General features: G+C 38.4%; 1 protein-coding gene across 1 annotated transcript; it reads left to right on the top strand.

Moving 5' to 3' along the window:
• The first annotated feature begins 2,948 nt into the window (after positions 1–2,948).
• On the top strand, positions 2,949–8,101 carry LOC122076446 (LEAF RUST 10 DISEASE-RESISTANCE LOCUS RECEPTOR-LIKE PROTEIN KINASE-like 2.1). Its single transcript, XM_042641747.1, has 3 exons — positions 2,949–3,912; positions 6,524–6,556; positions 6,907–8,101. Exons 1-3 carry the CDS (start codon positions 3,306–3,308, stop codon positions 8,016–8,018), a joined length of 1,752 nt encoding a protein of 583 aa, XP_042497681.1. The 5' UTR covers positions 2,949–3,305; the 3' UTR covers positions 8,019–8,101.
• Positions 8,102–22,313: the final 14,212 nt, after the last annotated feature.

Genomic DNA, 22,313 nt, shown 5'->3' with positions numbered 1-22,313 from the left:
AATTCAAGCTATTTTGTTTAAAAATGAAGTCAAATTTAATAAATAAGTTGATTACACTATCATTATTGATAATGATTAGCAAATTGCCATTCCCATTTTTGTTTTGATTAATTCCATCTCCATTAACTTACATCAAGTGATCTAAGATTAGGTGACAAGATGAATAAAAGTTGTTCGAGATGTATAAGACATACACAAGATTGGATCCTTTCCAATGTTTGGAGGATCCAGTGGGAGGCAAAGAAAGGAGCTCTCTCTCTCTCTCTCTCTCTCTCTCTCTCTCTCTCTCTCTCTCTCTCTCTCTCTCTCTCTCTCTCTCTCTCTGGTGAGTGGTGATTGATAAGAAACTACTATAAGAAGTTATAGTATGCAAATTAGAACTGAAAAATTTGAGGGAAAAAATTCGTCTGCAATTCCGATCTCGTATAATTCCGTGAAATACCACCTTCAGGGGGTGACACGTGTATTGATACCAATGCAATGGTCTAGATCTGATTTAAATGTCTTTTCACTGATTTAATGTTTTATTAATTGTACTAGATCTGGGCCATTGTATTGGTATCAATACACGTGTCACCGCCTGAAGGTGGTATTGCACGGAATTGTACGAAATCAGAATTGCAGACGATTTCAACCCAAATTTGAGGGTAAGCCAAAGATTTTTTTTATTTGGGGTGCCGGGTGGGCCACCATAATGGTGCGCCTAGAGAGTGATTTGGTTCCGGATGGGTGGGGGAGGAGTTGGAAAAGGGAGTGGGACCCTCAATGGCTCACCAGGGCTTCTAGTGCGCATCTAATGCTCAGAAACGCCTTGGGTGTGTGTGGCCGCCTTGGACTCCATTCCTGAACATTTCTAACCATTAGATGAGTGCTAGATGCCTTGTTGTACCATAGAGAAATTCAGTCCTTCGAAAACGGGTGGGACAAGATCCCCCAAGATGCAGTGACAGGGGGAGGGTAAGGATATGCCTCATGTAGATACAGAACAAGGTATTCAACATTGACTACCCTTTCTTCTGCCTCTTTTATAGAAATGTTTAGGGACATGGCCTATGCCTCATCGCTGATATTGTCTACACCTGCAGGCCTCAGATTAAAAGAAAAAAAAAGTCTAAACTTGTTGCTGCCATGCTTAGATTAACTTTAGTAATTAAAAAGGGTCTACTTAGTGCATGAGGTTCTTGCATATGCGAGGTTTGAAAGAATCTAATGCTCGTATCTTGTCATTGGATCAAATGTACCTCTTATTAGCTACCCATAACTATACATAACTAAAAATGAGTCCTTATCATTTTTATTTTGAAAGAATGGTTGAGGTCCTTTTCTTTTCGTTTCGCTTATATTTAGAAATCAATTTCTGAGAAAGATGAAATAAAATGGTGAGAGATCGTTCACCACTCTTTCGGGTTCATGGGGTTTTTAGTATTATATTCTTCAGAATACCATCCTAATACCCCCCACCCGGTATCTGAAGTCTAAACCAATCATGGTGAATAGGAGTCGGTGAAGGAAACTCAGTCAAATAAAATAATGCTGACATTTAAGATGGCTGAAAGTCAAAAGTTCAAACCAAATTGTAGACCATTTTGATGAGTTAGAGAGTCCGATGTCAGAATATTATATTGAACAGTCTATGTAGCACTTTCGACACGGTGTAGAAGCTGGGTTTCTCGCTAACTTCAAGCTGTGTATTTTTATTTGTATTTTTGTTATGGAATTATCTCCCAGATTTCAATGTTCTTTGCAATACTTTAGATCCATTTTTGAATTTGAATCTTACTCATCTGTTTCTAGTTCCGTCCCTTCTGTTTCTCAAATCTGAAATTTAGCTATTTTCTAATCGATTATTCAAACCAGATCTGATTCCCTCAATTAATTCCCTATTATGTTGACTTATTTGCACCTGTTTTATCATTATTAAGTTCTGTTTCTAGCCATCACATATAACAATACATCCTTGAGCCTGTTTGTATCAATATTTCTTATACTTTGGGATTTGCTCGCGGGTTTGTTGGGCTTCAACTGTAAAAATGGGTAACAAGTTTATTTGCATGAAGTATTGGGAAGTTGTAGGTTCAAAGAGCAAGAGGCATGTGGATGATTGCAACAGACATGGAAGAAGAGGATTTGGGAGTTTAGGGATTTTAGGATTGAATATATAGTAAGGATAAATTGGTCTTTAGATTTAAGATGTTTTAGTTAACCTATAATAATATAATAAGGGTAAAAAAATCTTTTCTATTTAAAAAAATAACACTTCACTCACGGTATTAAGTTGGATAGATTTATTTGTAATAAACGAAACATGAAGAAAAATGGATGTAATAAGGGCAAATGCGAAGGAAGGTGATGTAAATTTCTCAAAAAAAAAATAATAAGGAGAAAAAATAAGAGCGGTGACGTACTGAAGTGTACAACATTTTCCTCGAAAGGGAAAAAAAAAAAAAAAGCCAAATTTCCCTTCCCAAGCGATACTTCCCCGACATATCCAACGCTACTAATGATTGCACTTTACAATGTAAAGTTGGCCCAAATGGAGGACATTTCTTTTTGAGAGGACTTAAAGTTTGGAATAAATTTCTTTTTCAGAAGACTTTTGAGTCTAGTGCGTCTAGCAGAGGTGATGTGTGTAGGAGTGGGAGTGGGAGTGGGTCGGATCAAAATCCTCTGTTTTTCTCATCTATGTTTTTTCTTGTTTTACTACCTGTAGAATACGACACGTGGACAATAGAGGATCCAACGGTCAACATTAGGTGAGGATTATTACATCCGATGTGTTGGTCTTAAAGTTGTCTACGTGTCGTGTTCTACATGTAGCAAAACAAAGAAAAATAGGGATGAGAAAAACGGAGGATTATTTTCCGAGTGGGTCTGGGTCTGGGTCTGAACTTCGCCTTTGGACGGTTGGCCATAATTCTTCATCTGGCACTAGCAGAGATGATGATTATTTAGAATATTATATTTGTAGCAAAATCATAACAGGAGGCGTAGTTCGTGGGATAATCTGGTTTTCAGTCGGAAACATTCTTTATATTTTGGAATGATACTTTTAGCTGCTAATAATAATTTTCATTTGTTAAAAAACCCATTCTCTCTCTCCCTCTCCTGTATTCCTCGACCCCTTTTTCCCAAATGAGTTACTCGTTCAGGTGTGGCGACCCCTTCCCTGGATTGATCAAGATAAACACCACTCTCTTCTTCCTCCTCGCTGCCGTAATCCAAGAAGCCAAATCAGTAGACCCAAAATTCGAAGCTTGCAAGCCTGTGAACTGCGGCGATGGACCTACCCGTTCTGGAGTCCTCTCATGCAGCATAACTACTGCGGCCACCCAGACTACGAGGTAACCTGCTTGGAAAACCAAAACCAAAACCAACCAGCCCTTTTGATTTCTGAAGCCTATTACCTCATCAGAGACATCTCCTATGCTAACCATTCGCTTACAGTGGTGAACACCGAAGAAGAGTCGAATAGTTGCTCTGTTCCTCTGCAAAATTTCACCATCAAGAACACTCCTTTCGAGTTCGACCACATACCCGTTAATCTCTTCTTCTTCTATAACTGCACAAGATCTGTCCTCTTGGGTGATCAATCATTCCAGCTTAATTGTTCGAGCAGTGTTACTGGGAATCGCTCGTATGTCTTGTTTGAACACGATTTGGAATTGCCTTACCTGAATTATACTCTTCAGACCTGCAAGTCCACAGTGAGTGCGCCGGTATACACGAATGGTCTGAGTTTGGGAGATTTACAAGGGATGAACTACTCGACTTTGATGAATAGAGGGTTTCTGTTAGAATGGACTGAGAATGTTAATTGCAGTCGATGCGAAGTAAGCGGTGGCCGCTGTGGGTATTACGAGAAACAGTTCTTGTGCCTTTGCCCCAATGGACCCAATGGGCAAACCTGCACAGGTAAGTCCCCATTTCATATTCTCATCCGACATTGCCAATTCTTCTTTCCATCAATGCTTTCTCTGAGTTTTTCGATTAATCCATTAAACCTTTTCACATTGTGCTTTCACTGTTACTTTGCATCTATCCATCTTAGCATCCATTGGAGATTTTGATTTGATATGTCAAGGTCCAAGAGGGTAGATTACCTGACTTGGTGGTCCACTTATTCTATTCTCTGTAGGGGTCCCACTACTGTAGGAGCTTGCCATCTGTCTATTTAGCATATATCTGACGGGTAGGATGTTCTGTCATTGCAATTCTTAGGTGATTAGGCACTGTTGAAAGTTTGTTAAATTGGGAAACAGGATCAGATTATTTAGACTTATTCAACTGATTAGGTAAAGCTCTGTTGTAGAAATTAATAAATTATTAACAAAAGTTAGTGTCCATGGAGTCATTTAAATTTTAAATTTTAAAGTTGGTTGTTCCATCATACTAACTTTCTCCTTTCTTTCTTGTGTCGTTCATCTGTGAGAAGATTAGATCAGACGATTAAGATTAGAGAACTAAAAATCAAATTTTGACTTTTTGGCCAATCTGATGTTGGATTGATGTTCTCTCAATGGGGACCATGGAGACATATAGTCTCCGTTGTTGTATAATAACCTAGCTCCGATAGTCTCTGCCTTTGGTAGGACGGCTGTGACTTTCCCAACGGCCGCAATTTTATTTATTTTATTTTATTTTCGTAAAACCAACAGCTGTAAGTCTTGGTACGAAACCAAATCATAGGAATCTCGTGATTCATGAAAACATCTTTTACCGCGAGTGAGATCCTCAGGAGCGATTATGTTCTGTATCGCACATTCAATGACGGCTGAGCGTTCTTGGTCGTTGAAGAAAATACAAAGGAGCCCCATCTCTCTCTCTCTCTCTCTCTCTCTCTCACATATCCATGTGGATAAAATCATCATCCCCCAATCAAGATCATATATTTTGAAAAAAATAATTCGAAAGATGAGACCATTCATCAAATGTCGAGGTCATAGTTCTTCATCAAAGATTCCTATCAAGAGTCTAGATCATATTCCTTCAATCAAGATCTACGCTCCACGTCTCATATTATATCTGATGCATATAGATCGAAGGCTTGGATCACAATCCATCATAAACAAATCTTTGATTACAGATTTAGGTTATGTTCTTACACATTAGAACCATTATTCATGTTACATATCATGTTTGATGACAATAGATTGTTAACCAAAGGTCCTAATCATGATTCATCATAAAAGATTCCTGATCATGGGTTTAGATCATGGTATATATGCTAATGTCTCATATTATGTTTGATAAAAATTGATCATCTATCAAAGGCCCACATTATTTATCCATCATAAAATATTCTTAATCAAGGGTCTAGACCATATTTTTTCAACAAAGATTCATTATGGCGTATCATGTTTATGAGATAGATCATTGATCACATGCCTTGATCAGAATCCAATATGATCTCTCTCTCTCTCTCTCTCTCTCAAATTCCAAAATGCATGAGCAGGCCCTAATCATGTTGGGCAAACCATCCTCATGTTTCCTTATACCGGACACCTCCCCCCCCCCCCCCCAAAAAAAAGAAGCGCAGTTTTTCCTCATTTTTTCTATCATTTCTATATATCAATATTGTTGAGATGTTGGGAGTACAAAGGTATATATATTCTCACATCAGGTATTTGAGAGTAGGACCCTCAATGTGCCTTTAATATACCTTTTGGTCATCTCAACTTGATGCTTTAATGTTTTGGGTTAAACTGTCAAATGGTATTTCTTGGGTTACATACCTTGATTTAACATAGTATTAAGCAAAGTCATCTATAACACCCATTGTCCTCCTTAAAATATATATCTGCATTAATGTTGAAAATACATCTGAGGAGATTGTGGGGATGTTGGAAATTATAGAATTATAGTCTCACATTGTTTGTTTAGATCCTTGGTGCATTCATATATCAAAAGAATTGTCTCTACTTAATGCCTTAATGTTTTGAGTATGACCCCAAATGGTATTTGGTTATTTTTCATTTTATTTAATATTTTATGAGACCCTAGATCCTTTTGTTGTAGTGACCCTACAAATTGTTACAAAAGCCCTAACATTAGTTACCCAATCAACAAGAATCCTATTGTAAGCTTTAAGCTGACTTGCAAGAACTAGGAGCCCACCTTCCATTATCCACCAGTGACTAAGTTGAAAGATAAAACTCTAATCTCATGCCCTTATTAATATTAATCATGTACTGATTAAAAAAAAATTATATTAACCTACAACTGAGATCAAACAATAAACCTAAATCCTTTGGTTGAGAATTCGTAAAAAAAAATAAACCTAAGTAAGATAAATTCAACTAAAGGAGATTTCTTGGTATAATATGGCATAATAAAATTAAACTAAAATCAAATATGGAAGTGGAAAATCGTCAAAATCCCAGAATTTAGATCACTCAAGAAATCCCAGAATTTATTTTTTCCACTGATGAGATTGAGACTTGGTGAGAATCTGCATTCAGCTTACCCTGCTATTGTCTTTATTATTTAAACTTACAATATGTTTGTTCCCATGATTTTGTGGCAGGGGGCATACCTTTGGGAACGAAGCTTGCAATAGGTAATACAGCTCGTTCTGTATTTTCAATTTTTGAATTTAATGTTTTAAATTGTTATTATTTATCTCTTAAGACATCTTTAGGTTCTTCATGTTTCACAAAAGAAAATGTAGAAGAGTGATTTTTTTTCCCAAATTTGTAAGACTTAATCATGTTTATTAATTACAATATGTGCACCTTATACAATAAACTTTTTTCCTTAATATGCTTACATACATGTCAGCGAATTATGAAACTATAGAATGCTTAGTCGTTATACATGCATGGGATTTGCACTTTTATGATGTATAAATACAAATTATCATCATTCCTACTCTAAATGATTATCTCTTTTTTTTTTTTTCCCTTACAGTTATTGTACCGATCATTATATTTGTGATTATATTGCTGGCAATTCTTATGAGAAGGAAATTATTATCAAATGGAATGATGTCATTTTGGAAGAAAAAAACAAGAAATACTCAAAATGTTGAGGCTTTTCTAAGGAATTTGGGATCCCCAGCACCCAAAAGATATAGTTACTCAGATATCAAGAAAATGACGAATTCATTTAAAGAAAAATTGGGCCAAGGTGGTTACGGTGGTGTATTCAAAGGGAACCTACCCGATGGTCGCTTGGTTGCAGTGAAAGTGCTAAATGCCTCTAAAGGCAACGGAGAAGAGTTTATTAATGAAGTTTCAAGCATTAGTAGGACTTCCCATGTTAATATTGTGACTCTTCTGGGTTTCTGTTTTGATGGCTCCAAAAGAGCACTTATCTATGAGTTCATGACCAACGGATCTCTTGAGAAGTTCATATACAACAAAAAATCAATGAAAACATACCCTCACCTTGGTTGGGAAAGACTATATCAAATTGCAATTGGCATTGCTCAAGGATTAGAGTATTTACATCGTGGTTGTAATACTCGAATTCTGCATTTTGACATAAAACCTCATAACGTCCTCTTAGATGAAGATTTTTGTCCAAAGATATCTGACTTTGGTCTTGCTAAACTATGTCCTAGAAAAGATAGTATCATATCAATGGCAGATGCTAGAGGAACAGTAGGATATATTGCACCAGAAGTGTTCTCTCGGAACTTTGGAGGAGTTTCACACAAGTCAGATGTCTATAGTTATGGAATGATGGTATTAGAAATGGTTGGAGGAAGAAGGAACATTGATGCTGGAGTTGATCACACAAGTGAGATTTATTTTCCACATTGGATCTATAAGCATATTGGACAAGGTGAGCATTTACAATTGGACATGGTCATGAGGGAAGAGGATGAAGAAATAGCAAAGAAGATGGTTTTAGTGGGTTTATGGTGCATACAAATGGATCCAACTAATCGACCATCAATCAGCAAAGTGGTGGATATGTTAGAAGGAAGCCTTGAATCATTGCCAATTCCCCCCAAGCCAGTGTTTTCTTCTCCTCCAAGACAAGTAGCTGATTCTTTTACTGGATCATCATCTTAACTGCTTTCCTATATATTACATGTATGTGACACTCATCATTTCCAAGAGAATATGTATTTTTCATGGGTGGAATTGTTTCTATTTCCTTAGATGGGAAAGCAAACCAGCATTTACTTATAGGATATCATCAGGGAAAGCCACAATATAGATTCCCACAAAATAAGTTGATTAGGTAAAGACTTTGTTTCATAGTCAGCTATGATCAATATTTAAAATTCGTCCATGACGTGCTAATAGTGCAGTCATGACTCCCAGCATCGCAATTTCCAGTGTCATCTGGTCGTTACAAACCTGATCTGTTCACATCATCCATTCTTTTTTATTGTCTTCCTTCTTGCACATGGCTCACCAATATTGTAGAACCAACAATACAGTGCAGTGGGAAAAGATTTGACTCGTAGCCAACGAATCATTAACTCTATTATGGTTGCAAGCTTTGGTATTCAAGATATGGACAATGGTTATTACTGATTTAGTAGATAGTTTTCACTGTGTAGGCCTTTGTAGCAAGTTTAGAATTAATGAGATATCCGTGTGCCATGTTTGTTTCAAGGGGGAAGTATGTGAAAATAAAAGTGATCGAATTCCCATGAATTGAATAGTAGTAACAAAGTGGTTTGTTTGTAAAAAAGAAAAAAAAGATCCATTTTTCCCTACCCGATTAAACTTTTTTCCAAAACAATTATCGGATTTTTAAACTCCATTGGACAAGCAAGGGGTCCAAGTGGAATGGAACAATTTACAATGGAAGTGGCGTGCACGACATTTTCCTTTAAAAAAAACTGCCATTTCTAGTTTCCATCCCAGGCGAGACGTTTCAGACTAAGCCCAATGCTGTTAATGACTTCACTTTTAACGTTACTTTATCCAAATCCAAATGGATGAGATTTTTATGAGAAGGTGTGGGGGAAACCCTCTATGTATTTAGCTTTCCACAGCCCCACATTGTGATTGATCCCAGTGAGTCAACTGGCGTGTCAAATGGTTCTTCGTCCAGCTGGCAGTGGCGATTATTATTAGATGGTAACAACACCATGGAAGAGTATACCAGTAGTACTATGTAGGATGGGTTCTCATCCCTCCTTGTCTTCCCCTGCTCATATTTTCTTCTTTCTTTCTTTCTTTCCTTTTCTTCTTCTTCTTCTTCTTCTTCTTCGTACTCGTGTCACAGCTTTCACTCGGATCAACTGAAGTTAGTGTGTTCCAACGTTGTACTCCCTTCAACTACAAGTGTGGGTCACAGAACTTCGATTACCCTTTTTCCAATGCACCTAAGGTGGAATGCGGGCTAGGAATCATCGATTGTGTTAACTCTACACCACTTATCAAGTTTGAGGATGATCCACACAGGTTGGAGGTTAAGCACATCTACTCCTACGATAAGATTATTAACATTCAGGACCGAAAATTCACGAATCTCATACAACAGAATCGCTGCAATAAGCTCTACAATTTCAGTGTCCAATCCATTTCTGGGAATCTTTCTTTCCGATCGATAAGGCGCTTTAAACTTATTGTTGGGAAATTCGATCGTATGTTGTCATTGTTGGCAACTAAGAGCAACTAGGAATATGGTAAATTGGTTCGGCCTAGTTGAGAAATCACTAATGGTTCATGGTTCAATAATATGGTTCAGCTGCATTATGAGGTGAGGACTTGTGGAATTATTTGATTAATTTATATGGCTGCAGGTTTCAAGTTTATTCAAGCATTATGGAGTTCATACTTCAGCAGCTTATGAACGATGATGTCATTAAGCACTATAGAGTTTATAATTTCAGCAATTGTAAGAAGTTCTAGTACGTGGACAGAAGTATGAGTTCTTAAGGGCCTGTTTGATAAGAAATGCGTTTCTGCCGTTTCTGTGTCAAGAAATGACAGAAACAGAACAAAAAGCGCATGACAAACTCGTTCTGTTTATCCTGTTTTCATAACTAGAAATCAAAATTTATAGTGGTTTCTATTCCTAGAAACGGACATGACGAAACAAGTAGGACTTATTTCGCCGTTTCTAAGAATAGCTTTGGTGCCCAAAAATCGTGAAATCCCGCAAACCCTTCGTCGTATGAGAGTGATGTCCCGCAAACCCTTCGTCATCAATGGATTGAGGCAAGACACCAACGACCTCTTCTTCTCGGCTGGGTTTTGGAGGCTGAGGCGGAAGGTTAGCCTGGCCGCTGGTACTGGGAGCTGCGGCGCTCCTTGCAGTTCCCTCCATCTCCTCCTCTTCTTAACCGATTGATCTCTATTAATCGACACTGGCATTTTCTCACTCTCATGCTCACCATTCGCAACTGGAGGAGTCCAAGCTCGACCGGATTCAAGATCCACTTGTGGCTCTGCCTCCTTTGGTTTTGGAACTGGAATAATCTAACTAGAATCACTCGCATTCGTCTCACTAGAGAACCTCGCTCTGAATCTAGTCCTCTAGGCCCATGACGACGGCATTGTAGTGGCCTCGGGTGCTAGCTGCCATGGTCCCTGCCTTGGTCGTCGTGTTGGGTCGGAGCTCGCCATTTAAACCCCCACTAGCTAATGCTACTTCACTGGATAACAAATGCATTAAATGCCTGTAGATTTGATCTCTATCAACTAGTATTTAGGGTTCTCGAGAGATGTTTCCAAACCAGTATACTGAACTTGTTAGCTTAGCTGCTTAGGGTTTCGAGAAAGGAAGGGAGGTGAATTTCTAGGCAAGCTGCTACTTTCAGTGCCCAGAGAGAGAGAGAGAGAGAGAGAGAGAGAGAGAGAGAGAGAATGGTGTGCACGTTGGAACAAAGAAATGCCAAAACGTTGAACAAGAGTTTTTCTCAAATCAATTATCAAACACCTTCTTTTCCATTTTTGGAAACAGAAACGGCAGAAACGTTATCAAACGGGCCCTAAGTTTTGATGGAATTGGGATTTTGTACACATGGACAGCAGCCTTACATATAGCATTATTATATGATATACAAAGAGGTTCAACAAAGTAGAATTCAATCATGACTCTATTATTGAAAGGGAATTTCAGCTAAAAGTTGTAAAAGGGATGGGTAAGAGTTGTTAGCAGTCCAATAGGAGTAGAACTCCTTTCACACAGGTGTACACATCATACGCTTGTTGTTGTGGTGTTATTGGTTCAACAAGGAGGTTATACAGTCTGATTTTTAAGAGGATTCCTTGATGTTATGTTTCAGTTTTTCACTGGACAGCTAGAAAATAGTTAATTGAAGTGTGTTTCATGTGCGTGAGCTACCGCTACTCAACATATTAGCAGAATTTGAAAGAGAAAGAGAGTTTCAAAATGTGAAGATTCCTCGTTAATTGTGGACTGTTGCTATCAGAAAGTCTTACGGTTTTCAACCTTGATTTTGATACGATATCCTTAAGTCAGTTGCTATTGAATATTATATAAGATTGAAAGGGTCGTGAGTCTCTTCTAGTGCTACAAAACCAAAACAGAAAACCCTTGGCAACCGTTCAGAGAAATAGAGAAAGAAGAGAGAAGTAAGTTCGATGGCTCACACCTTGTCTTTATTAATCGTGCAACGGAGACTCGATTGTGAACAAGAAAGAAAGGTTATTGCTTTGTTGCTATGTTGATGGTTTGAGCATGTTCTTCTATAAATCAAGCAAACAATCATCAACAGGATTACACAGGGCGAGGTAATCCATATCTGAAATCCCTATTTTGTATTCTAGAGACTGGTTATTGTTGAGAAACTCTAGATCAATGATGTATTGGGTTGGGATTTTATTTTATTGATTTAAAATTGTGAACCTAGCAAGTTGGGGCTTGTCTAGGGTGTGGGGTTGTTGCCCTTGTTTGAGTTGCATCTCAGATTGAAGCAGGGATAGGTTCTTGGTCCGTTGTAGCGGTTAAAAAGTTAAGTATTTGGGAAATACGAAACCCTATATGGGTATTGCTTCGTGGATGTAGGCACTTTGGCTGAACCATGTATATCTGGTGTTCTTGTCTTGCGTTTACTTTTCTACATATATTTGAAGTGCATGTTATGTAGAGTGGTAGGACACTATTGTAGAAACGCACCTAAAACGATGCAGAAGATAATGGAAAAACAAAACAAACAATGCACACGGATTTTACGAGGTTCGACAAGGTTGCCTACGTCCCTAGTGAGATGAGATCCTGCTTCACTATCAATGGAGAATAGGGTTACAGCGCTCGTCCTCACACCTCTCAGTATTGCTTGCATTACAGAGAGAGAAACCCTCGCTATAAATATATAGCGAAAAAACCCTAATCCAGAAAGTACAGAATTGCCCTCAAAGAAAAAATTTGAGCGGGGGGCTACGCCCCCCTACACCCCCTGCTATGCAGGGGGCCTCCTGCCCCCTTGCAACCCTTAAGGCCGCCTAATCGGCTAGTGGGACCGCCATCCTGCCTGTCTAGGTGTTGCACCAGTACTCCCTGGATTAAATTGCAACGGAATACAAGACATCATACACCAATAATCTCCACCTTGGCTTGAATTCTGTCGAGCCTCCTGTAAAGATAACTTGTGGACGTCTTCATCATTGTACCTCATTAGAGGTACAAACCCGCACTTGTTTGGTGCATCCCTCATCTTCAACAATGAGTAATATTAATCAAGTCCAAACAGGACTCAAACTTCTCTGTAGTAACTGGCTTTGTAAATATATCTGCAGGATTTAGATCTGTATGAATTTTTCTCAAGTGAATACTGCCTTCTGACACAAGCTCCCTAATCTTGTGAAATCTCACATCAATATGCTTTGTCCTTGCATGAAACACCTGATTCTTTGCAAGATGTATGGCACTCTGACTGTCACAATGTAACACTGTACATCCTTGCTCCAACCCCAACTCACGAACCAGTCCAGCCAACCAGACTCCTTCCTTGGCAGCCTCAACTGCTGCCATGTACTCTGGCTCTGTAGTGGACAATGCAATTGTAGACTGAAGCATCGCCCTCTATGATATAGGTCCACCAACCAATGTAAACAGATACCCTGTAGTAAACCTCCTCTTGTCTAAATCACTAGTATAGTCAAAATCAACATAACCTACCAATTTTGTAGAACTTCCCTTGCCACTGAACATAACACCTATATCTTTAGTCTTGCTCAAATATCTGAAGATCCACTTAATTGCATTCCAATGCTCCTTCCCTGGATTACTCATGTATCTGCTAACAACACTGACTGTATGAGACAAATCCGGCCTGCTACAAACCATAGCATACATGAGACTTTCAACTGCGCTAGCATAAGGGACTTGAGACATCTGCTCTACCTCTTCATGTGTTGTAGGGCATTCCCTTTCAGATAACTTGAAGTGGCCAGCTAACGGAGTGCTAACCGGCTTGGCATTTTCCATATTGAAACGCTCTAGCACCTTTTCAATATACCTCTTCTGAGTTACCCAAAGTTTACCTGCATTTCTATCTCTAAGGATTTCTATGCCAAGGATCTTCTTAGCGGCATCAAGATCCTTCATCTCAAATTCAGCACTCAACAAAGACTTCAAAGAGACTATATCATGTTTGTTCTTTGCAGCAATGAACATGTCATCAACATAAAGCATCAACAAAATAATGGAATTATCACTTGACACTTTATAATAAACACAACTATCATACTCACTTCTTGTATAGCCAATCTTCATCATGTGGGAATCAAAGCGCTTGTACCACTGCCTAGGAGATTGCTTAAGGCTATAAAGCGACTTCTTCAGCAGACAAACATGGTTTTCCTTTCCCTGCACCTTGAAACCTTCAGGCTGCTCCATGTAAATCTGTTCCTCCAAGTCACCATGAAGAAATGCAGTTTTCACATCAAGTTGTTCAAGCTCTAAATCATACATGGCCACCAAAGCAAGTAGTACCTTGATCGAAGTGTGTTTCACCACCGGAGAAAATATTTCATTGTAGTCTATCCCCTCCTTCTGTGCATTGCCCTTGGCTACAAGTCTGGCCTTATACCTTTCACTCTTCTTCTCAGATGCTGCCTCTTTCTTACGAAAGACCTATTTACACCCAATGATTTTTCTTTCCTTGAGTTTTTCCACAATCTCCCAAGTCTTGTTCTTCTGTAGAGATTCCATTTCCTCCATCATAGCTATCATCCATTTATCATGTTATGCATCACTCAAAACATCATGGTAGGAAGATGGATCACTTGTACCTACAGTGAGGGCATAGGCAACCATGTCCTCAAACCCGTATCTCATAGGTGCTTTGTGAGTACGCTTCCCTTTACCTTTTGCCACAGTATAGGAAACTTCTACTGTTTCCTGTTGTCCTAGTAAGTCACTTGATGACTCATTCTCTCTTGTTGTTTCTAACTCACCTAACTCCACCTGCACAGTAGAACCTTCTTTATTTTCATCAACTGCTTGTGAATTGTAATTTGACTTCACTATATGAGACTCATCAAACACAACGTCTCTGCTAACCACAACTTTCTGTGAACTTGGATCCCAAAACTTAAATCCCTTTACACCTTTCTTAAAACCAAGAAAGATACATTTCTTAGACTTTGAGTCTAACTTGGAACGCTGCTCACTTTCAACATGCGCATAGGCTGGACAACCAAATATTTTTAGAATAGAAAAATCTACTAGTTTTCCTGTCCATACCTCTTCAGGAATTTTATAATCAATCGCCTTTGATGGAGACCTATTGATGAAGAAACACGCCATGTTCACTGCTTCTGCCCAAAATTTCTTGCTCAACCCTGCATTCAGCCTCATACTCCGAGCTATTTCTAGAAGTGTTCTGTTCATTCTTTCAGCTATACCATTTTGCTATGGTGTCTTTGGAACCGTGAAGTGACGTGTAATCCCTTCATCTTTGCAGAATTCTGGAAACGGCTTGTATATGTACTCTCCTCCATTATTTGTTCTCAAGTATTTAATTTTCTTTCCTGTCTTCCTTTCTACCTCAGCCTTCCATTCCTTAAATTTATTGAACACCTCACTTTTATGCTTCATGAAGTAGATTCAGACTTTCCTTGAGTAATCATCAACAAAGGTCACGAAGTATTCTGCCCCACCTTTAGATTTTGTTGTTGAAGGACCCCATACATCGTTGTGTACATAATCAAGAACCCCTTTACTCTTATGTTTTGCAGTTTTGAAACTAACCTTGCACTGTTTTTCGAACACACAATACTTGCAGAAGTTCAGTTTACAAGTTTTTACTCCCTTCAACATTTTCCTTTTATGAAGCTCCATCAATCCTTTTTCTCCCATATGCCCTAACCACATATGCCACAGATAGGTATCATCTGTATCAAATACTGCATCTGTAGTCACAGATGCTCCACCTATAACTGTGCTCCCTATGGGTCTGTATAGGTTTCCTGCTAAATGTCCCTTCATGATAACCATTACACCCTTAATAACTTTGAGAACTCCACCTTCTGCTATATACTTGCAACCATTTGAGTCAAGTGCCCCCAAAGATATTAAGTTTTTCCTTAGTTCTGGTACATGTCTCACATCTGCTAAGGTTCTTACTATCCCATCAAACATCTTGATTTTGATAGTGCCTATCCCAATGGTTTTTCATACGACATCATTCTCCATTAGGACAGACCCACCATTATATGGTTGATATGTGTCAAACCAATCCTTATGTGGACACATGTGATATGAACTTCCAGAGTCTAAAATCCAAGAATCAGAATGTTGATTCTTACCTGATGATATAGAGAGTACATCTCTATCATTTCCATCTGAATTGTCAGCCACGCTAGCTTCCTCAGATGCCTTATCTACACATTTCTTCTTTAAGTCCGCCTTCCTCTTCAAGCACTCTCTCTTCATATGACCTTCCTTCTTGCAATAGTAACAAGAGACCTTTGTCTTTGCCCCTTTTGATTTCGATCGACTCTTTCCAGATCCCTTCTGATTTAATCTCCCTCTTTCCTGCTCCTTGTCACCTCCGAAAAAACATTCTCCTTGAGATTTCGTACTACTGGCCTTCTTCCTTGTATCATTGGACATGAGGGCAGCTGCAACTTCATCCATATCAAGGGTCTCTTTCTAGTACAAGAGAGTCGTTACTAGGTGATCATATGATTCTGGGAGCGACGACAGCAATAGTAACACCTTGTCTTCATCCTCGATCTTAACCTCTAGGTTTGCAAGTTTACTTACGATCTGATTAAACATATTAAGATGCTCTAATAGATCTGTACCTTCCTCCATCTGTAGAGAATACAATTGCTTCTTCACGAACAACTTGTTCGTTAAGGACTTCGTCATGTAGATGCTTTCAAGTTTCGCCCATAACTGCGGTACAGATTCGATACCCACAACATATTATAGGGCATCATCAGAAAGACTTAATCGAATAGCACTTACCGCCTTTTCCTCCATCTCTTCCTAATTTTTGTCAGTAATTTTTGTAGGTTTCTTTGACTTCCCCAACAACGTTTTTGCCAGACCCTACTGTATCAGAAGATCCTTCATCCTTTGACGTCAGAGGGTGAAATTGTTCTTCCCATTAAACCTCTCGATGTCATACTTGACATTCGATCCTTTCCCTGCCATCGTGATAGTAAACCCTAGAAAACGGAAACCTAGAGCTCTGATACCAATTTGTATAAACGTAACCCTAAAACAATGCAGAAGATAATGGAAAAACAAAACAAACAATGCATACGGATTTTACAAGGTTCGGCAAGGTTGCCTATGTCCCCGGTGAGATGAGATCCTGCTTCACTATCAATGGAGAATAGGGTTACAGCGCTCTTCCTCACACCTCTCCGTATTGCTTGCATTACCGAGAAAGAAACCCTCGCTACAAATATATAGCGAAAAAAAACCCTAATCCAGATTAAACTACAATTGCCCTCAACGGCCCACTAACCGGCTAGCGGGACCGTCGTCTTGCCTGTCTAGGTGCTGCACCAGTACTCCCTGGATTAAACTGCGACGGAATACAAGACATCATACACCAACAATATCCATAGTGCTCAATCTGTTATCTAGATCTTGATTGTTCTCTATTACTTCAGACCTTTGCTTAACAAATGTAGGAGGGACTAGTTTAGAGAAAGATGCTTGATCAATTTAGGTCTATGGCCTTGTAATAGTAGCTGAAGCCTAGTCCCTTAGGTCGGTAATAGCACCAGTTGCTTCTTGCATATTATCAATCACAGCCTCATCATTCGCATGGCTCATTTCATGGTTAGCAGCAAGAAAACTGGAATTCATATGTTCTAGAGGAGTAGCTTTTTCAATAAGTTTATGTTGGCCACCTACTAGTAGTCTAGAAAGTTCAACAATGCCAGTTGGGTCAGCCTTCATGTTTCGTGCCTTAACTACAAGACATGTATCTTCTTCTCCTCCTTGTATAGGATCAACCTATCTGGTAACATACTATGCCAGGTAAAGCAATCTCAATGAATAATAAAATGATAATATTAAAACATAATTGAAAAAGCAAACATACACTGAAAATGAACTCTGTTTGGAGGGCATCATTTTTTGTGTTAATGATTTAGATCCTATTCAAAATGCTTATGTCCAAGCATTTTGAATAGGATTAAATAATATTTGATTCCTTTCCAACTTGACTCCTCAACAGAAAACTTGACTAAAGCAACCTATCATTGGCTAGAAATTGAGTAGTGTTAAGCATTAATATATCTCAACCTATCAAAACTTAGTACGCATTAAAACATAGTTTAAGTACCTTTTTGTGGTTTTCTTTTCATACCTGCTTGTCTTGGATCTTCTTTGAAGCATTGCATGGCTTTACTTTCTTCCCGGCTGAAACCATGTTAAGATCATTTTGAATTTGATCTCGAACACTTTCAGGAACAAAATGCTTTGAAGTTGGATGGTAGGATCTTCTTTGAAGCATTGCACTTCCGCTGATCATAATTTTCTTAGTTGCGATTTTTCTTCTTTGATTTGGTAAAAGTTTGCAAAATGCTTTGAAGTTGGATGGTAGGATCATCTGTCGATTGAGGCTATGATTTTGTGGTGGAAAGGTAAGTCTAGAAGTATTAACCTAAAAACCTCTGGCTCATGGGCTTCTCTATTCTAATAGCAAATATCTGGTGGAAAAGAAATAGAAGACTTCATAAGGCCACTGGGAGGCATAATTGGAATTACGCACCAAGAGCTTGTTCTATACCTTGGTCGATCAAAAGGGGAGGTAAAATCTCCCTCTGATGTCATTTGTTGCTGAAAACTGGGTCTCCCTGTGGAATATGTCAGCTCTCGCCCTCCATTGGAAGTTCACTAGTGCAAGCCTCAAAGAGATTAGATTAAAATTAATGTAGATGGAAGCTCCCTGGGCAACCCAGGAAGGGCTGGTACAGGAGGGATTGCTCGAGATAGTAAGGGTCAGGTTCAGGACTCCTTCAGCATTTTTTTGGGCACAAAAAAATTTATGAGATTAGCCAGATTGGCTAATTTTGATACCATCATAGGCTGTTATCGATTGCTAGTCGATCCTATATCGATGTGTTGATAATAATGAAATAATTCAACAAAAGAAAAAAAACATTTTTTAAAGAAAAACAAGGGCAATCCAACCGAAGTGGACTAATGCGGGTTGATTAAGATCAATATCGATCAAAGAAAATACCAATTCCTAGCTGATCAATGTATGACCAAGGGTTAAAAAAAAAAAAAAATCATTTTTAAAAAAAATTAGGGACAAATCTACCCGATTTAGATCCATATAGGCTAATCCGTAGTTAGTAAATACGTGTTTAATATGTGTATGTTTTGCCATATCCAAACGTTTAATTGTCAAACCCTTTTTTTTTTTTCTGTTTTTTGGTAGAATGTCAAATCCATTTTTCCTAGCATATGAAATGTCAAATATGGGAAAATGTGCGTCTATAAAGGGTTGTTGAATTTAATGTGTTTTTATTCATATTATTCATTTTAACAATATTTTTTATTTAGTAAATAAAAATCTAAATCTAAAATCCCTTCTCAATCGAAAATCCAAACCTAAAGAAGGATGTGAGAATACTCTTACATGTCTATTTATCCTAATATTTATTCAACCAATCATAAAGAGGGTCTTTTAAGTTCTTTTTTGGCTTAAAATCCTAAGTATATATATGTTTTACGGTAAATATGTATTTGTATTTTTCTTATAGAACGATCGTATTAAATATGTATCATATCATTGTCATACATGTTTTATTACGCCAGCTTTTGGAAAAGTATTATGCGTATCTGGCCTGTTCAATTGTCGTACATAGACATTCCCCATATCATTGTTGTTCCCGAACTTATTACCTATGGCTAATCAAAATCAATACTGATTGAGGCTGATACCGTATCAAATGCATACCATTGAAGCATGTAGGTGGATGGATGAACTCTTTTTTTATTTATTTTTCTTTTCTTAAATAAAATATATCATTGAATAAATCTCCATTACTCATATTAAAATAGGAATAATAATAAAATAAAGAGAAAATTACAACGTCACCCCCTGAACTTTGCCCTCTAACCAATGCCCTCCTTTGTACTTTTTGAAATGACTCAGACACCTCCTCTACATTTAAAAAATGACAAATCCATCCCTACCGTTAGCCTTCCTTATGAAATGATGAAATAATTGTTATTTTTTTATCAAATGACCAAAATACCCCCACTTATTATGACATTGCATGTTTGCCCTTGACACATCTTCTACAATCAACTCAAATGATTTCTTCTTTGGATAGCCGTTAGGTTTTTGTGAAAGAAGGGGCTCCAGAAATCTACAATTATCGGTTCATCTCTAGCCCTCTGGTAGCCTTGTACCAGAGTCGGAGCCTCTTGGCCGGAGCATCTCTCCGGCCATTTTTTAGGTCTCTTCCGAAGTCGACTGTCATATTTTTGCATCAACATCAGTTAAGATTCAATTTTGTTCTTCAAGCAACTCACGATTCTCAGGCTGGCCAATCAGATCCTGCTCTCTCCTTGTTTATAAACTCTTATTGATCTGATCTCCTCTGTATCTATCAAAGAAGCAGTGTGGTACATCTACTATCGAAGAAGGGGAATCAGCCATGGCACTTGTACTTGATGGGTTGAAATTTGAGCAGCAACACGGGAAGTCAAGAGTCGTGGTTTCTAAGGTTTGGAGGAATGTAGATGGGTGTGATTTGATTGTTGAATGGAATGTCATTACAAGCCTCTCCTCTGATTGTTTGTCTTCATATGTCAAGGGTGATAATTCGGATATTGTTGCCACCGATGCCATGAAGAACACTCTAATTATTAATCTTTTCTTTCTCTCATCTTCTTTTATATTGTTATTAAATCATTTTTATGTTTCTTATTGCTTTGAACTTGAACAATAATTGGAATAGAAAATTTTGAGAAAAAGGGATTAAAAAATGAAATTTTGAATCAACTCTTAAAATCTCCGACAACTCCAACACCGGAGCCCCGTCTTTCACAAAAACCTAGTGGCTATCCAAAGAAGACATCGTTGGAGTTGATTGTAGAAGATGTGTCAAAGGAAATATGTAATGTCACATTAAGTTGTGGTATTTTGGCCATTTAACAAAAAAAAGAAAATTATAGTTATTTCTTCACTTAACGGGGAAGGCTAACGGCATGGATGGATTTGTTATTTTTTAAATGTAGAGGAGGTGTTTGAGTCATTTCGAAAAGTACAAGGGAGGGCGTTGATTAGAGGGCAAAGTTCAAGGGGTGGCATTGTAATTTTCTCTAAAATAAATAAATAAGCTTTCATTCATCCAAAAACCTCAACACATTTACTTTTTATGAGAAATTTACATCTACCTCCCCTGAAGTTTGACCCAATTACATCTACACTATTTGGGTTTCAAAAATTACAAATCATCCCAGCACACATATAACACCATAAGTTGTTAATCTCTCCCAATACGGGAGGATGGAAGTCTTTAATCTCTCTCCAACCCAAAAATGAGTAAGCACTTTTCATCCAAAACCCGTTGCACTCTTTATCTAAGTTATTTTTTTATTTTGATTTTTAAATTTTTTTAACTTCTGAATTTTGCAGGCCTCAATGGACCCGCAACGCTTTACATCCATACGATGAAATGTGCTTGCTTGGATTTTTTTTACTTTTTATTTTTTTTATTTTTTTTATTTTTTTTATTTTTTTTATTTTTTTTTTATTTTTAAGTTGAGTTTGCTGCCCTACTGCCTCAAGGTTGCAGGAAGCAATAAAGGAGCACAAAGCACGGATTTTGGGGAGAGCACATGGTGTTTTAGTGAAGTCCTAACTTGTTAAGTGGCAAAATCGAAAGTTTCAGATGAGACTGCGAGCACGGAATGTTTCAGGTGGGTTTCAAAGAGGTGATTTATAGGGAGGTGATTTGCAAGGTTGGTTAGTGAGGTATGATTTGCAGAGAAGGGCAGTAGAGGATGGTGGGACTTGCAGGTGGAAATGTGTTGGAGGATGCGGTGAACTGCTAGTTGGAGGATGAGATGCAAGAGGACAAAGGGTGGTTTTCAAGGGGAGAAGGGGGTGGTGTAGGGGAGAAGGGGGTGGTGTGGGGTCGAAGGAGATAGGGGTTGTGTGTTTTCTTTCGTGCAACGGATGGGTTGGGGGTATTTGTGTTGGGATTAAAGACAACGTTCTGTTGAAAATCTATAAAAAAGAAAAGGAAATAATCAAGAGACAAGAAATTTACGTGGTTCGGCAAAATCATCTACATTTACAGAGTGAGATTGTAAGAAGAAAAAGATTATATGCTTCCGCTTCAGCCCATAGGCCTCAAGGCTTTAAAACGTATTGTACGATGTTAAGGAGGCCAGATGTTATTAACTAGTCCAGTAATCTCTCCCTAAGTGATGTGAGACTAAAGTTTACACACCGGTACTTGCCATATTCTTCGGTGTCACAACTTTTCTAACTTTGCACAATATTATTCTCTTTGGCCTATGGACCTCAAGACTTTAAAATACATTGTGTCATATTTAGGAGGCTAGAGGTTATCAACTAGCCCAGTAATCTTCCCTTAGGCGATGTGGGACTAAAGTTTGCACACTCTCACCTACCTCTCAAACACCCTGGTACTTACCGTATTCTTGATGGGGGCAACTCACCGATCTCCACCTAAGAATACAGCAAGCACCAAACCTGCGTGAAAGATCGGTGAAGTGTCCCCACCAAGAATATGACACGTATCATAGTGTTTGGAAGATCGGTGAGGATATGCAAACTTTAGTCCCACAATGCCTAGGGAGAGATTACTGGGCTAGTTGATAACTTCTAGCCTCCTCAATATGACACAATGCGTTTTAAAGCTTTGAAGCCCATGGGCTAAAGATGACAATATTATGCAAGGTAAACCAGATCGGGG

This window comes from Macadamia integrifolia, chromosome 4, assembly GCF_013358625.1.
Source record: "Macadamia integrifolia cultivar HAES 741 chromosome 4, SCU_Mint_v3, whole genome shotgun sequence".
In the NCBI taxonomy this organism is placed as follows: domain Eukaryota; kingdom Viridiplantae; phylum Streptophyta; class Magnoliopsida; order Proteales; family Proteaceae; genus Macadamia; species Macadamia integrifolia.
The sequence above is the reverse complement of the archived record's forward strand: the minus strand, read 5'-3'. Positions and strand labels throughout refer to the sequence as shown.

What these genes read in the sequence shown, in the direction of transcription:
- LOC122076446 (XM_042641747.1), top strand. Translation starts at nt 3,306, where the DNA reads ATGCAGCATAACTACTGCGGCCACCCAGACTACGAGGTAACCTGCTTG. An exon ending in CAATGGGCAAACCTGCACAG is followed by an intron (nt 3,913 to 6,523) that starts GTAAGTCCCCAT and finishes ATTTTGTGGCAG; the next exon opens with GGGGCATACCTTTGGGAACG. An exon ending in GGGAACGAAGCTTGCAATAG is followed by an intron (nt 6,557 to 6,906) that starts GTAATACAGCTC and finishes TTTCCCTTACAG; the next exon opens with TTATTGTACCGATCATTATA.